Source organism: Aedes aegypti, chromosome 1, assembly GCF_002204515.2.
Source record: "Aedes aegypti strain LVP_AGWG chromosome 1, AaegL5.0 Primary Assembly, whole genome shotgun sequence".
Lineage (NCBI taxonomy): Eukaryota > Metazoa > Arthropoda > Insecta > Diptera > Culicidae > Aedes > Aedes aegypti.
The window spans coordinates 88,770,017-88,784,489 of NC_035107.1; the positions used below are offsets into that span (position 1 = coordinate 88,770,017).

The following is a 14,473-nucleotide window of genomic DNA, read 5'->3' on the forward strand; positions in this document are numbered from 1 at the left end:
TTTTCCGTGTATTTAATGGAAAAGCAGGTTTGAAATTATTTTGATATCACCAGGCTCTTCTTCTGTGATAGGTTGATCGCAGAAAAATATAAAAGGTACGATTTTTTATATTACACGTTAAATGAACCCCAGGCATTTTTAGGGTATATAGGAATACAATTTTTCAAACAATTTTAAAAAATACAAAAAAGTTTCAAAAGTCATAAAAAACTTATCTAATATGCGTGTTATGAGCCAAGATTTAAGCCAAAAATAAAATCATTTTGATTTCTGAGCTACGAAAAAATACACAAAATCCAAAGTGTACCCCGTCTAATGGCGGGGTTGGGTATTAGAGGGTTATCTATGTTAACACTTTTTTATGAAATGATCTACTGGCCCTGAGAAGGGACATTCCGTAAAAGAGCAATTCCACCGAACATGACGATTTTTTTTAAAATTTAATTTTTGTATTTTTTGAATCGCCTGAAAATTTGCATACAGATTCTTTATGACCAAAAATGCCATTTTGCACCTTCAGACTGCCATTTTGAACCACGCCTTATTGTACTATATACTATACTATATGTAGAAAAATATGCACGGTAAAAAAAAGTTACAGATTATTTTTTATTTCAAAAACAAAATTTTAAAATCGATTTTCTCCAGAAACGCAGTTTCGATTTTTTTTTTATATGTTTTAGGGGACAACTTATGTGATTTATTGCACAATGTTTCAAAATGGAAAAAGTATGGACAAAAAAATTATGATATTTTTAAAAATTACAGATTTTGGAAAAAAAATCGAAATAGAGGAAAACAATATTTTTTTATGTGATTATTTGAAAGTACAGAAAAATTGCAATCGAAAAGTACTTAAGTAAATTTTTTCTAGGTTGCATCAATTTCGAGATATACTCATATTTATATAAAATTTTCAAATAAAAAAAGTAAAATAGGCCCTTTTCAAACATATTTCGTGTTGCTCCATTCCAGAAATATTTTATTATGATTGAGTTGCCAAATACCTGGATGTATTAAATGTATCCCTTATTTTCTGAACCGTCCAAGACCTCGACAATATTGAAAGTAGTTGGAGTTTTTCGTTCCTGGTGATACCGTCTTTAGAAAATTTATCTTTAATTTGTGCAATCATTTCATCAAACTCGTTAACCTTATCTCTGTCAATTTTGTCCATTGTATTTAACTTGAATATTTTTCTTCTCTTTTTTTATTAACTTCTTCATATTTTCGCTTTACATAATTTATTGAATTAATTTTTTTACGATCAATTGGAGATGTTAAAATTCCAGTATTTTGATTTGTTAAAAATTTCAATATTTACACTTTGTGAACATTCTCCTATTTCAGAATCAGTCGTATTGACCGAGGTCATTGGCGGTACAGTTACCAAAGACTCCTGACTTGGAGAATTCATTTCAGTATCAGAAGTTACATGTTCATCACTGCTCGATGAGTCATCGCTACTAGATAGTTGAGTGCAATTAGGCAGTTTTAAACGACAAGAATCACAAATTTTAAGCTTACTATTTAATTTATTCTGTTCAGCAAATTCCAACAAAACCAATTTCTGAATATTATCTTCCGTAAGATTTCGACAATGTTTAGAACAACTTTGTTTGAACACTTAAATACATCTTGAACTGATATAACTCATTGCGAAAAAAATGATATTTATACAGCTTCACGCACAACAAAAATAAATACCTCTGTAAAACGCCTCCTCAATCCACAATATAATGCTGTATCTTCTTTCGTAGCACGTCAATTTCACAGGCATATAAACGTCACCTACAATCACTGAACAATCACTGTTGATACAACACTAATGCTCTCATGGTTTCAGACTTAACTTATATACTACATAGGTACTTCACACCACAAAGTTTTTGTACCGCATTTTTTTCAATGATGATTGCTACAGTAATAAAACTTGACAACATAGCGCATTATTTTTGTACCCATGAAGTACGTTTAAAAAACCCATCATTTTCCTTTTATTCATTTACCATGTCCAAATGTATGGGTATGAGAAAAACGTGTTTGTTCATCATACCTACTAACACAGGCAAAAGTGATGAAAACCCTTGTGGAGCCTGTTTAGTAGAATGCCTGTAAATATACAAAAAGATGAGTAGTACTGTTCCTTTTAATTCTACTATTGTATCTTTCGACAGATACGCGTATTTCAACCTCAACTGTAAAGCCGTCTTCAGTGTTGTGTACTTGACTTGACTTGGTTTGTGCTGTTGAAATCAAAATAAAATTTTCCGGAATGGAGAAACACGAAATATGTTTGAAAAGGGCCTATTTTTCTTTTTTTATTTGAAAATTTTATATAAGTATGAGTATATCTCGAAATTGATGCAACCTAGAAAAATTTTACTTAATTACTCTTCCAATGCATTTTCTGTACTATCAAATAAACACATAAAAAAATATTGTTTTCCTTTATTTCGTTTATTTTTTTCAAAATTTGTAATATTTTATAAAATTACAACTTTTTTGACCATAATTCTTCCATTATGAAACATTGTGCAATAAATCACATAAGTTGTCCCCTAAAAGATGTCCATAAATATAAAAAAATCACGGATGCTTTTTCATAGAAAATCGATTTTAATTTTTTTATTAAAAAATCTGTCATTATTTATAACCGTGCATATTTTTTTCCAAATAGTCCTAAACAATACCTACAACAACCGCAAAATATATCCAAAAATTAAAACCATCAATGTTGCGGTTTTTAAGAACTATTAGCTTCAAATTTTCATTTGAAAATATCGTTTATATTTTTTACCGTGCACTCTTTTTTCAATACTTAAGCATAAATGTTTTGATCAAACGATAAACGATTTAGCTACGATTCGCTCAATCAAAATATTTTTTTTCTTGAATGGAGAAACACGAAATATGCTTGAAAAGGGCCTATTTTTCCTTTTTTTATTTGAAAATTTTATATAAATATGAGTATATCTTGAAATTGATGCAACCTAGAAAAAATTTACCTTAGTACTTTTCGATTGCAATTTTTCTGTACTTTCAAATAATCACATAAAAAAATATTGTTTTCCTCTATTTCGATTTTTTTCCAAAATCTGTAATTTTTTAAAAAATCATAACTTTTTTGTCCATAATTCTTCCATTTTGAAACATTGTGCAATAAATCACATAAGTTGTCTCCTAAAACATATCCAAAAATAAAAAAAAAATCGAAACTGCGTTTCTGGAGAAAATCGATTTTAAAATTTTGTTTTGAAATAAAAAATAATCTGGAACTTTTTTTTACCGTGCATATTTTTCTCCATATAGTCCTAAACAATACCTACAACTTTGTAGAAGATCTCAAATCGATCGAACAAACCGTTTTCGAGTTACAGTTTTTTAAAGATTTGCCATGCATTTTCTGATACGCCCTTCTCAAAAATAAGGCGAGGTTCAAAATGGCAGTCTGAAAGTGCAAAATGGCATTTTTGGTCATAAAGAATCTGTATGCAAATTTTTAGGCGATTCAAAAAATACAAAAATAATCGGGTTTGCGAAACGGCGTGGAACCGCTCAAAACGGCAATCATTGATTACGAAAGTCTGCCTGTACTGTGTAATAACTGTGTTTACATAACAACGGCACGAGTACCCAGCTTTGTTTGTTGCCTTGGTCTGAATAGTTCCATCATATTCCGCCAGCAGCAACAAAAGTTGCATCAGATTTGGCCAGCTTGCATGTTCGGTGGCGTGGACGGCGCGCAACAACATGAACAGGTAGTGATCGCAGGACAATGGAAGCCGAAATCTTGTAGCGCAGGGCAATCTTGAAATCATGAGCGATTTCTCAAACCAGAACTTCCTGCAGAGCCCTCCATACCAATACACCTGGAGATCACCATAGCAGACAGAATCACAAATCGACCACGTTCTGATTGATGGATGGCACTTCTCCGATATTATCGACGTCAGGACCTATCGTGGCGCTAACATTGACTCTGGTGATGGTTAAACTGCGCCCAAAACTCTCCGTCGTAAACAACGTACGGTACCGACGGCCGCCCCGGTACGACCTGGAGCGGCTTAAGCAAGCGGATGTCGCAGCGGCATACGTGCAGCACCTTGAGGCTGCATTGCCGGAAGAGGGTGAGCTGGATGAAGCTCCTCTTGAGGACTGCTGGAGAACAGTGAAGGCAGCCATCAACAATGCAGCTGAGAGCAACGTCGGGTACGTGGTACGGAGTCGATGAAACGATTGGTTCGACGAGGAATGTAGGCAGATTCTGGAGGAGAAGAACGCAGCGCGGGCAGTCATGCTGCAGCAAGAGACCCGGCAGAACGTGCAGTGTTATAGACGGAAACGGCAACAGCAGACCCGCCTCTTTCGGGAGAAAAAACTGGAGGAGACGGAGTGCGAGGAGATGGAACAGCTGTGCCGGTCTCAAGAAACACGCCAGTTCTATCAGAAGTTAAACGCATCCCGTAACGGCTTCGTGCCGCGAGCCGAGATGTGCAGGGATAAGGATTGGAGCATTTGACGGACGAGCGTGAGGTGATCGAAAGGTGGAAACAGCACATCGACGAACATCTGAATGGCGCTGAGAGCTCAGGCAATGAAGGTCGGGACAACGGAAATAATGCCTTCGTCGGTACTGCGGAGAATGGAAACCAACCAGCCCCCACTTTGAGGGTGGTTAAGGATGGTATTCACCAGCTCAAGAACAATAAACTGAACTCATTAAGATGGGCCCGGAGAGGCTAGCCATTTGTTTGCACCAGCTGATAGTCACAATCTGGGAAGCAGAACAGCTACCGGAGGAGTGGAAGAAAGGGGTCATATGCCCCATCAACAAGAAAGGTGACAAGTTAGATTGTGAGAACTTTCGAGCGATCATCATTCTAAATGCGGCCTACAAAGTATTATCCCAGAGCATCTTCCGTCGTCTGTCACCTGTAGTAAGCGAGTTCGTGGGAAGTTATCAAGCCGGCTTAGTTGACGGCCGATCGACAACGGACCAGATCTTTACTGTACGGCAAATCCTCCAAAAATGTCGTGAATACCAGGTCCCAACGCATCACTTTTTCATCGATTTCAAGACGGCATATCGACCGCGTAGAGCTATTGTAAATCATGTACGAGAACAGCTTTTCCGGGAAGCTCACAAGACTGATAAGAGCGACGATGGAAGGTATGCAAAATTATGTGAAGGTTTCAAGCGAACATTCCAGTTCGTTTGGATCCCGCCGGGGACCACGACAAGGTGATGGACTTTCGTGCCTGTTGTTCAATATTTCACTAGAAGATGTTATGCGGAGAGCCGGGCTCAACAACCGGGGTACGATTTTTACGAGATCCAGTCAATTTGTTCGCTTCGCGGATGATGTGGACATTATCGGCCAATCATTTGAAAAGGTGGCAGTACAGGTCTGAAACGCGAGGCAGGAAAGGTTGGACTGGTGGTGAATGCGACCAAGACAAAGTACATGCTAGCTGATGGGGCCGAGCGCGACAGAGCACTATGGGCCAGAAAACAAAATTTCGCGACAAAATTCCAAACACCTTCAAAATGAACAAAAATGAACCTAAAAGTAATACAAACTTGAGGAAGCATGAAAATGTCATGTTTGGGATGACTTAGATGCATTTTGAATTGAATTGAGAATATTTATAAGGATTGAGAGTATTTGGGAAAATATGTGAATTAAGGCATTATTAATTCAAATTCGCTCATATATCATTTTACAATATGTATAGTACATTTTTAAAGATATGTTTCAAACATTTCAAATTATTTTGAAGATACACTATTAAGTTTATCAGAACGGTTAAAAAATGCAAGAAAAATGTAATCATAGTTATCATAGTTGTTTGGAATGCATTGGCAACTGTTTATTTGATGTATTTATTGGTCTTTCACCGTACATTTGCATTTAATACACTATTAAAATTTTATAACGCAATATTGTTACTGTGCATTGCTTATGGAGCTATACAATCATCAGAAAGTTATATAGTTATGGTCCAAAATGGAACAAGATAATATGAATCATATATTTGTATATGATCTGCTGTTTTTAAATGTGACACTTCAAATTGTTTGAAGCGTTTCAATCAAAATCACTTTCGAAATATTATTGTCAGAAATATTTTAGCTGTAATGGAGGCCTAACTTGATATGTTAAAACATCAGAACATCTGGTTAACCCAAGCTTATGAAATCTATTATATGATTACGAACAGCAAGCTCTTATATAAGAAACATCCGTGAATTTGTCCAGATCTCGTATTAAATTCATTTTAAATTGAAATAAATCAAGTAGAATTAAAAATCATCATTTCTTTTCGCCAGAATAAGATGATTGTTTGTTGTACAAATGAATAGTTCATCTGATCAAACTAGTAACATTCTCCCGACAACATTACGCTTAAATAGTCGAAATTTCTGGTAGGAATTTAAAACGATTCAAACGATTTTTTTAACGTTCTTCGTTGATGGCCATTGACCTGGCCATTCGGTGTTGTCATTTTTATTTATATTTTCTTTCAATCGTTTATACTGTATTTTATTATATTTCAACGTAGTTTAGGAAGATAGTACAGGAGGTTGCCTAATTATTTTATAATCTATAAAGGAAAATCAATTCACTCTATGTGAACTTAGAAACGGGCAAATTTTCGATGCTTCTACTTATTTTTTTTTTAGTAAATTTTGTAAAATATTATTCCAATGATTTAATTCTGGTTGAAAAATAACCAACGGAGTTTGTATGATATTCTTTAGAAAATGTCTACTAAATGTCTATATTAAATTGAAGCCACTTCGGTTTGAACAAAAAAACATAGACATATTACAATCACAGCCGTTTCACATTTCTTCAAAAATCTGTTATTTTTAATAAATCTTCGAGCTGTTATTTTACCTGGATGTTGTCCAGAAACTACGCATTAGTCCCTATATTGCGAACCTCAAACAGATTCCTCTGTTGTGGTCTTATCATATCATACAAATCGTGGCCTCGAAGAAAATTAGCAAAATTATTAATTTTTGTAATTTTTCAACCAACTCAACCCAGATTTCTTGATGTCACCTAGTTTGTGAACGGAAACTTGCTCAAAAGTAGTGGATTATGATTGCTTTAGTTATTTTATACCAATCAAACTTATTTAATTTGTGATTGTATGAACAGCATCGAAGTTAAAAATATGGGGTTAAAAAATCGACTAAATTATCGCATGTACTTAAACCGATGTATCTCGGCCATCCGCAAATATATGCAAAAACTTTTGGTAGCACATGAAAGAGTAGAGTCTAGGCTTCCACCTCATACTGGTTGCAAGCCGAATACGGTGGAATACCTTAACTTTTAAGGTGAAATAGTAAAAATATAGTGAATATTACTGGTACATTGTAAAATCAATGCTAAAATTTAAAATGAACTTTATTTTTATACCAGACATGTAAAATGCACTTAATTTGCTTTCCAAAAATATGCTCACAATAATTTTTCTTGCCATTTTTCCCTTCAAACCAAATTTTCTTAAGATAGGGTGAAATTAAAGTTTTACAGTTTACACGCTAATATTAAAGTACCCATTAAATGGGTTTCTTGTACCCATTTTTATAGCCAGTATGAAGTTGTCAGAAAAAGGGTATTTTCCTTTGACATAAAAAAGGGTACTTTAACCTCTTTATGAAGTATCCTAACTGGTCACAAAAAAGGGTATTTAGTATACATGATACTTTTCAAGGCAACAGCGCCATTTTTTGATTTTAGTTTTTTGTCTCTCGGAGTTAGTGAGAAAAATATTAAAATGATTCTTCGACACGTAAGTAATATTACACATTTATATATTTTTTGGTTAGTTGATCCGTACAAAAATTGCTTTTCTCGTTACAGCTTTTGAACGACCGCAAGGATTATTAGCTGCTGCGATTCCATCGAAAGTTGCGGAGATTTCATCATTCTACGCGACATCCGATTTCCGGAACGATGTTTGGCAGCAATTTGCGTCCCAGACGGACGTGAATAAAATCTTGAAATATAATCGATGATAAAATGTGACGAATAAAAACAATACGATGTAAAGAGTCTTTAATTTCTGATTTTATTTTCTTGTTAAGCTCTTTAAATTCCTTAACCTCAATCTGAAGCATCGCTAGTGAAAAAAGAGGTTTTAGTACCCATTTTCATTCTAGAGTCCAAGAGTGAAAAATACCCATTATTTGAAGTTCGAAGCGAATACTCTTTAATGAGTAAACCGACTTTACTCTTTTTATGAGTTAAGCCACTTTAGTTGGAAATGGGTACCATTGTACCCATTAATGGGTACTTTCATGGTAACGTGTAGACAATATTGAGCCCCATAAAGTGCAATTAAATAATGTAACTAATCAAATGAGATAGTTGGTATACAATCACACATGTTCTCAATAATGAGAAATTTATCTCAATAATTCATTTTATTGAAAAAAGGTTTTTGGACTTTTGTCGCGAAATTTTTATTTCTGGCCCATAGTGCAGAGCTCGCCTAGGTAGCAGTGTTACGAAAGACGGGGATACGTTCGAGGTAGTCGACGAGTTCGTCTACCTTGGATCCTTGCTGACGGCTGACAATAGCGTTAGCCGTGAAATACGGAGGTGCATCATCAGTGGAAGTCGGGCCTACTATGGCCTCCACAAGAAGCTGCGGTCAAAAAAGATTCACACCCGCACATGAAACGTGGACGATGCTTGAGGAGGACTTGCAAGCACTTGGAGTCTTCAAACGTCAGGTGTTTAAGGCAATCTTTGGCGGTGTGCAGGAAAACTGTGTGTGGTGGCGAAGGATGAATCACGAGCTCGCCCAACTCTACGGCGAACCCAGTATCCAGAGGTGGCCAAAGCTGGAAGGATACGATGAGCAGGGCATGTTGCAAGAATTCCGGACAGGAACCTTGCAAAGATGGTGTTCGCTTTGGAACCGGTTGGTACAAGAAGGTGTGGAACGTAGCGAGCTAGGTGGGCGGATCAAGTGCGTATCGATTTGGCGAGCGTGGGGCAGAACCGAGGATGGAGAGATGCGGCCAGGAACCGAGTATTGTGGCGTGAAATTGTCGATTCAGTGTTATCTGTTTAGATATTAACTAAATAAATGAAATGAATTTTTAGTTGAAATATGAATTAATCATTATATGAGCGGGAAAATTCAGAGAGATGATAGTCACAAGAATTATACTTAATCGTGTTATCAAACGAAAACATGATTTTATCCCAAATCTTAAGACCTGCAAAGCATTAGGCTGTGATATTCAACTATCATTGCGGTTGTAAAACTAATCGAGTTATGTTTACTAATAATCTTTATTGTTCGTATATATTCAGCACAATCGTTTCACGGATATTATTCAATACAATTACTGTACTTTTGAGTAATTAACGGATTCGAGGACAATCGGGACACAGTCATGGAGAACGGATTTAGGTTGGGAAAGGATGTGAAGACGGGTTCACCTATCAGCTAGAGAATAAATTACTTAGCTCCTAGTTAGGCTAGCACGTGTTTATAAGAGTATGAATATGATACATTTTACTCGCACAAATATATAATTGCTTATATATTTCTATTACTAATGTCAGAAAGATAGCAGAAAACAGTGCACTAAATAAATAGCTCATAGTTTTTCGAGAATTTTCGTTTGTTCGCGTTACAGACGGGATATGAGGGACCTTACATACTATGTAATAAATATCATTAGAGCATTAAACTAAAATGGGTTTGGGAACAAGTTAGGGATGACAAGGTTTCTTATGATTTGGAAGTGGGGATTGAGCTTAGATAGTTAGGGCGATAGTATTTACTCCCGAATGGAGAGACCACATTTTTAAAATGTGACCTTATTCCACGGCTGTTAGCTTAGCAGAGTATAGTGAACGAAGCATTATACGAATGTAAGTTTTAGTTCGGTTTTGAGTTAATTCAATAAATAAGGCATAGTTGCGTACGTATGTGATTAAAATAAGTGGAATAAATAAATAAAGGATGAGGGGGTTCGATTAGAGTATACTCGCGTGTACGTGCTTACAGGTTGCATTTCTCGCTTTCAATGGTTCCACGATGTGACGGTGCTTACGAGGGAATGCCTGTTTGATTTTCTCGAAATTTTGTTTGTTTTAGTTTCAATGATTAAATATTTTGCTGCAGACAATGCACGCAGCAACCTGAGATAGTGGGGGCTTTTACGAGCTGTAAAGTGTTTAGTTTCTCCCGATCGAAGTAACCCGCGGGCTTTCGGTTTCCATTGGGGGAAAACGGGGGGTTCGCAAAGTGGAACCATTGGAATTGGTTGAATGAGTGAATGAAAGAAATACGTTAAAGAAGACACCCTACATTTAAAAAATACTTTAGCAAACATAAATAAAAGAAGTATATCAAAAGCCAGAGGCGCTCCGCTGCCCGACAGCATTTTCTTTAAAAGATAATTAAAAATAAATATGGCGACCCATTTCTGGCAGTCGGCTCTTCCTTTCTTTTTGTCGCTACCAGCTCACGTGAATGTTTGCCAACGCGCATAATCGTCCCCTTTTCCACGATGCCCGAAAGAAAGCCTTCCGCCTGTCCAGATATTCGCTTAGCAAACTTAACACCTAGCCTACTACTGGAATTTTTCGATTCGTTGTTCCCCGCCTGCTTTGATGAACTTTGTTCTATTTAATAGCGCGTCCTTTGCGATTTTTGTTTTGTCAAACCGAACAGTAACCATCATCAACGATAATAATTTCAAGAATTCAACGAAACAATGCGTGTTGGATCAACACAAAAACTTAACGAAAACAATTCACTTCAAAGGACAATACCGAATCTGGTTTGCTTGTGGCTAGCATTTGACTGAACTAGATCTATCTAAAATAAATAGAGTATAACAATTACGATTTAGTTTTGTTTTTCTAGCTTGCGTTTGTTTACAAATCAGCTACCAGCTCAGCTTTACAAAGCCGCAGAAGAAACAATCTCAAAGCACCGACATTCGTTCAGTTTTATTTTTCTCTGGCCTATTGTGTTCTATTGTTCTGTTGTGACTAATTAAAGACGGATGAGTTGTGTGCATTGAACACTAAGAAACTTGTACTTACAGATATTAAGAGTTATGTGTTTGTATACGTGTGTTAGCTTGATTAGTGTTAACTATTGTGTCTGCAGTGTTTGCGTGTATGTGTGCTTGTGTTTGCTACGTAAAGTTCAGTTCAGCTGCTACCTACGAGTAGAAATTCCTCGACTTGACTGATTTTGTGGACTTTAGCGTACCACTGACCATTGAGCTTGAACCGCTGGACACGATCGAGGCCGTAGACGGACTGAGGTGCGGATTGGTGAAGGCAACCGCTCGCTCCTTGCGCGATGAGAACGAGAACGGCTTCAGTCTTATACACAGGAAGGCAGACGTTACGCATGAAGCAAGCAAGATCGACAACAGGACAACGATCGTTACCGTAAAACCTGGAGTCGTCATGCAGATTAGTCCCTCTTCTCTGGCTGGGAAGATCATGGTCGAATCGTTGGTGCTGTTCTGGCTGCCGATTGGGAAGGTCAGATCTCCCGGTGACACAACCCGGATAATACGCTTCATTCCGACATCTTCCTTCTCTTCCGGTTCTCCGGCGGCACGAGTACGACGGATGCGGCGATCGTCTCGTTTACGGTTGGCAAAAACGTGAGCATCAAGTGATTGTGGAGGTGGTGGTGGAGGTCCGTACTGCTGATGTTCAGGTCCTCCGGACAAGTGATGAACATCCAAGATTCCTGGATCGGTACATTGCTCAGGGCATTGGTAACGACAGATTTGGATCGTACATTGGAAGTGAACCTCCATCGAATCAGGGAACTTGAAAGCCTGGAAGTGGGCGTAAGACAGTACCGAAGCACTTGCTCCAAAGTTCTTGATCTTCGTAAACCGAGACATAAGCTTCGGACGAGTCACGCATCCACGTTGATCCACCAACTGAATTGGAGCTCGTTTACCGTCATGAGCCATGCAATTTCTCACCAGCATATCAAACTTGCTGTCGTCATCCTTAATGGCCAACACCATCGTCATCGTTTGGCCGATCTTCACCAATCCAGACACCTCTGAAGCCCATGGTCCCTTTCCAACCTGGATCTGCATCCAGCAGCCTACGTTATCTCCGGCAAAGTCTGCTCTGATCACATCCAACATATCTACTGGGAACGGCCGGAACGTTACGCTCTTCTCGTACTGATCGTGCCATGTGCATCGCAGTTTCCTGGCTTGATCCCAAACTTCCTGCACTTGTGGATCGTACTGCAGCACAATGATGTTCTCGAAGTAAGATCCCGCACCCGACTCCGTTCCTGAATAGCCGTTGTACAGTGCATTATCGGTATTTCCAGCGGTTCCACACTCATGAATTCCGATGTCAAAGGTAGCCGAACTCTTACCCAATCCGGCGGGCAGATGGACGCAGTTGATGTTACTGTAGTGGCCCTTGGAGAAGATGATACCGAAGAATGGTTTGTCGAACTGGACGAACACTTTCATGCCTTGCTTTTCACATTTCACATCCAGCGAAACGATCTTGGGCATGTCCTGGAGCGGAGAAGACCACAGGTCGTTCCCAGCGAGGGGAGCGCCGTAGAGTTTCTCCGGGGCCAGCTCGTTGGTCGGTTGAAGTTTCGGCGGTGGCAGCGGTGGGGGTGGGCCATGATAGGCGTGAGCCGATGGGAGCTGCTGTTGTTGGGGTGGCGGCGGCGGCGGAGGACCATACAGTTGACCGTGACCGTGAGGGATACCTGTGGAGGTATGGGAAAGAAGAGGCGTTAGATTAATGGGAATCTCTTAGGCGCTGAAGTAGCCATAGGCCTGTTTGTCAGTGTCCATTAAGTACGTCACACAAGGGAGTATTATCGACACTTCCTCCTCCCTATGTTACACTTTTTATATGAAACCCTCATAAAACTTGTATGGATCGTCACGCTTCGCAGAAACCACCTAATCTCCCCCGATAGCGTGACATACTTAATAGACCCCTTTGTTTCTAGAATGTGTTTGGATTCAAATGCAAAGTTAAATCGATAAAGCAATGACTTTGGGATACTGAAAAAAATAAAAATTGATGGATATAACTGATTACTCCTCAGGTGTTTTGTTTTTCAAGCTTTTCATCTTGAGTTTATACTTGTAATATATAAGCATTTCCACAGAGCTCTTAGCCTTTTTAGACATTACTTCAGGTATTCCATCCATGGGATTTCTCTAAGAAGGTTCAAGGTTTCTTCAGCTAATACAATCTGAAAAATTTTTGCAAAGTTTTAGTATATTTGTGTACTTTATACTGATCTATACCGAGAAAAAAAACGATGCACATTATTTTTTTATAATTTTGTTTTAGCTACCTAGATTGCCGCAGCGGTGAACGCGCAGCTGCGTAGCAAAATCAAGCTAAGGGTCATAAATTCGAATCCACATCGGTCGAAGATCTTTTCGTAAAGGCAATTTTCTCGACTTTCCAGGATATAAAACATCCTCGTACATACCAAACGATATGCGCATGCAAAAATGGGTAATTAGAAAATATAGCTATCTGTTAAAAATTTCGGAACAGTATAGGGTGTCCCAGAAAGTATAGGCAAGACTTTGATAACGAGAATTACTATATGTTTTCAAACATATTTTTAATTTTTGAATTTTTTCCTTGGGTCATTTCAATGCTGCCTGTGGAAATTTTGTTTGATAAAATAATCTCTTACATTAAAATTTTTGATTTTAAAAAATCTATTCTCATCTAGCCAGCACATACCCTACTTTTGTATATTCTTAGAACTTAACTAGTAACAACTTTTTTTTCATAATCCTTCAAAGTAATGTTTTCAAGTATATTGTATCTTAAGTGTTTCACTAGAATATTCGTTTAATATGTAAGTTGACTTTGCTAGAAAACACGTAACAGAAAGGTCCTGAAAAATCATTTTCTTTGCTCATAAGATAACTACACGAAATCATAGCTTTTCAGGTGTTTTCTATATAAAAAAAATAATTTTAGATTAACTTATGTTAAATATCTATATTTGTGGGTAGGCACATGTGACGCTTTTAAAAATCGATCACTGCTGAAATCGGATTTTAATTGTTATTCAGAGTTTATATACTTAAGTTTGTAATTTCTATGCAAACAGGTGATAGTCTTTTTATTTATCGTATCGACGATGATAAATAAATGGTTTCAGATTATTCTTATATGAACTTTTTGGCCTAGCACAAATTTTGTACAACTATGTCGCTTAGATATAATGCGATTTGTGCAAGACTGATATTAGGAGCTTATATAAAAGACGGATTTCACGCCAACTCGACAAGCGATTGGCAGCATCCCTTCAGAATTCAATAAAACTTTCTGGATGTCAAAATTATGTGAAAGTAAGAACCTTTGCATATTTTGTTTTTTTTTTTCAAAATCGATCTAGACTAACGTTTGGAACGGGTCAAAGTTTTTTT

General features: G+C 37.5%; 1 protein-coding gene and 1 long non-coding RNA gene across 2 annotated transcripts in view; one reads left to right on the forward strand and one right to left on the reverse strand.

Annotated features, from left to right (window-relative positions):
- The first annotated feature begins 7,564 nt into the window (after window positions 1-7,564).
- LOC110674449 lies at window positions 7,565-8,082 on the forward strand. The gene is made up of 2 exons (XR_002498876.1): window positions 7,565-7,812; window positions 7,884-8,082. It is a non-coding gene; the product is annotated as an uncharacterized LOC110674449 (long non-coding RNA).
- A 1,432-nt stretch (window positions 8,083-9,514) lies between these two features.
- Window positions 9,515-14,473, reverse strand: part of LOC5575001 — a 276,186-nt gene continuing 271,227 nt past the window's right edge. The window contains exon 4 of the mRNA XM_021841867.1: window positions 9,515-12,771. Within this exon, the coding sequence (XP_021697559.1) occupies window positions 11,219-12,771 (1,553 nt within the window). The 3' untranslated portion in view covers window positions 9,515-11,218. The remainder of the gene's footprint in view (window positions 12,772-14,473) is intronic.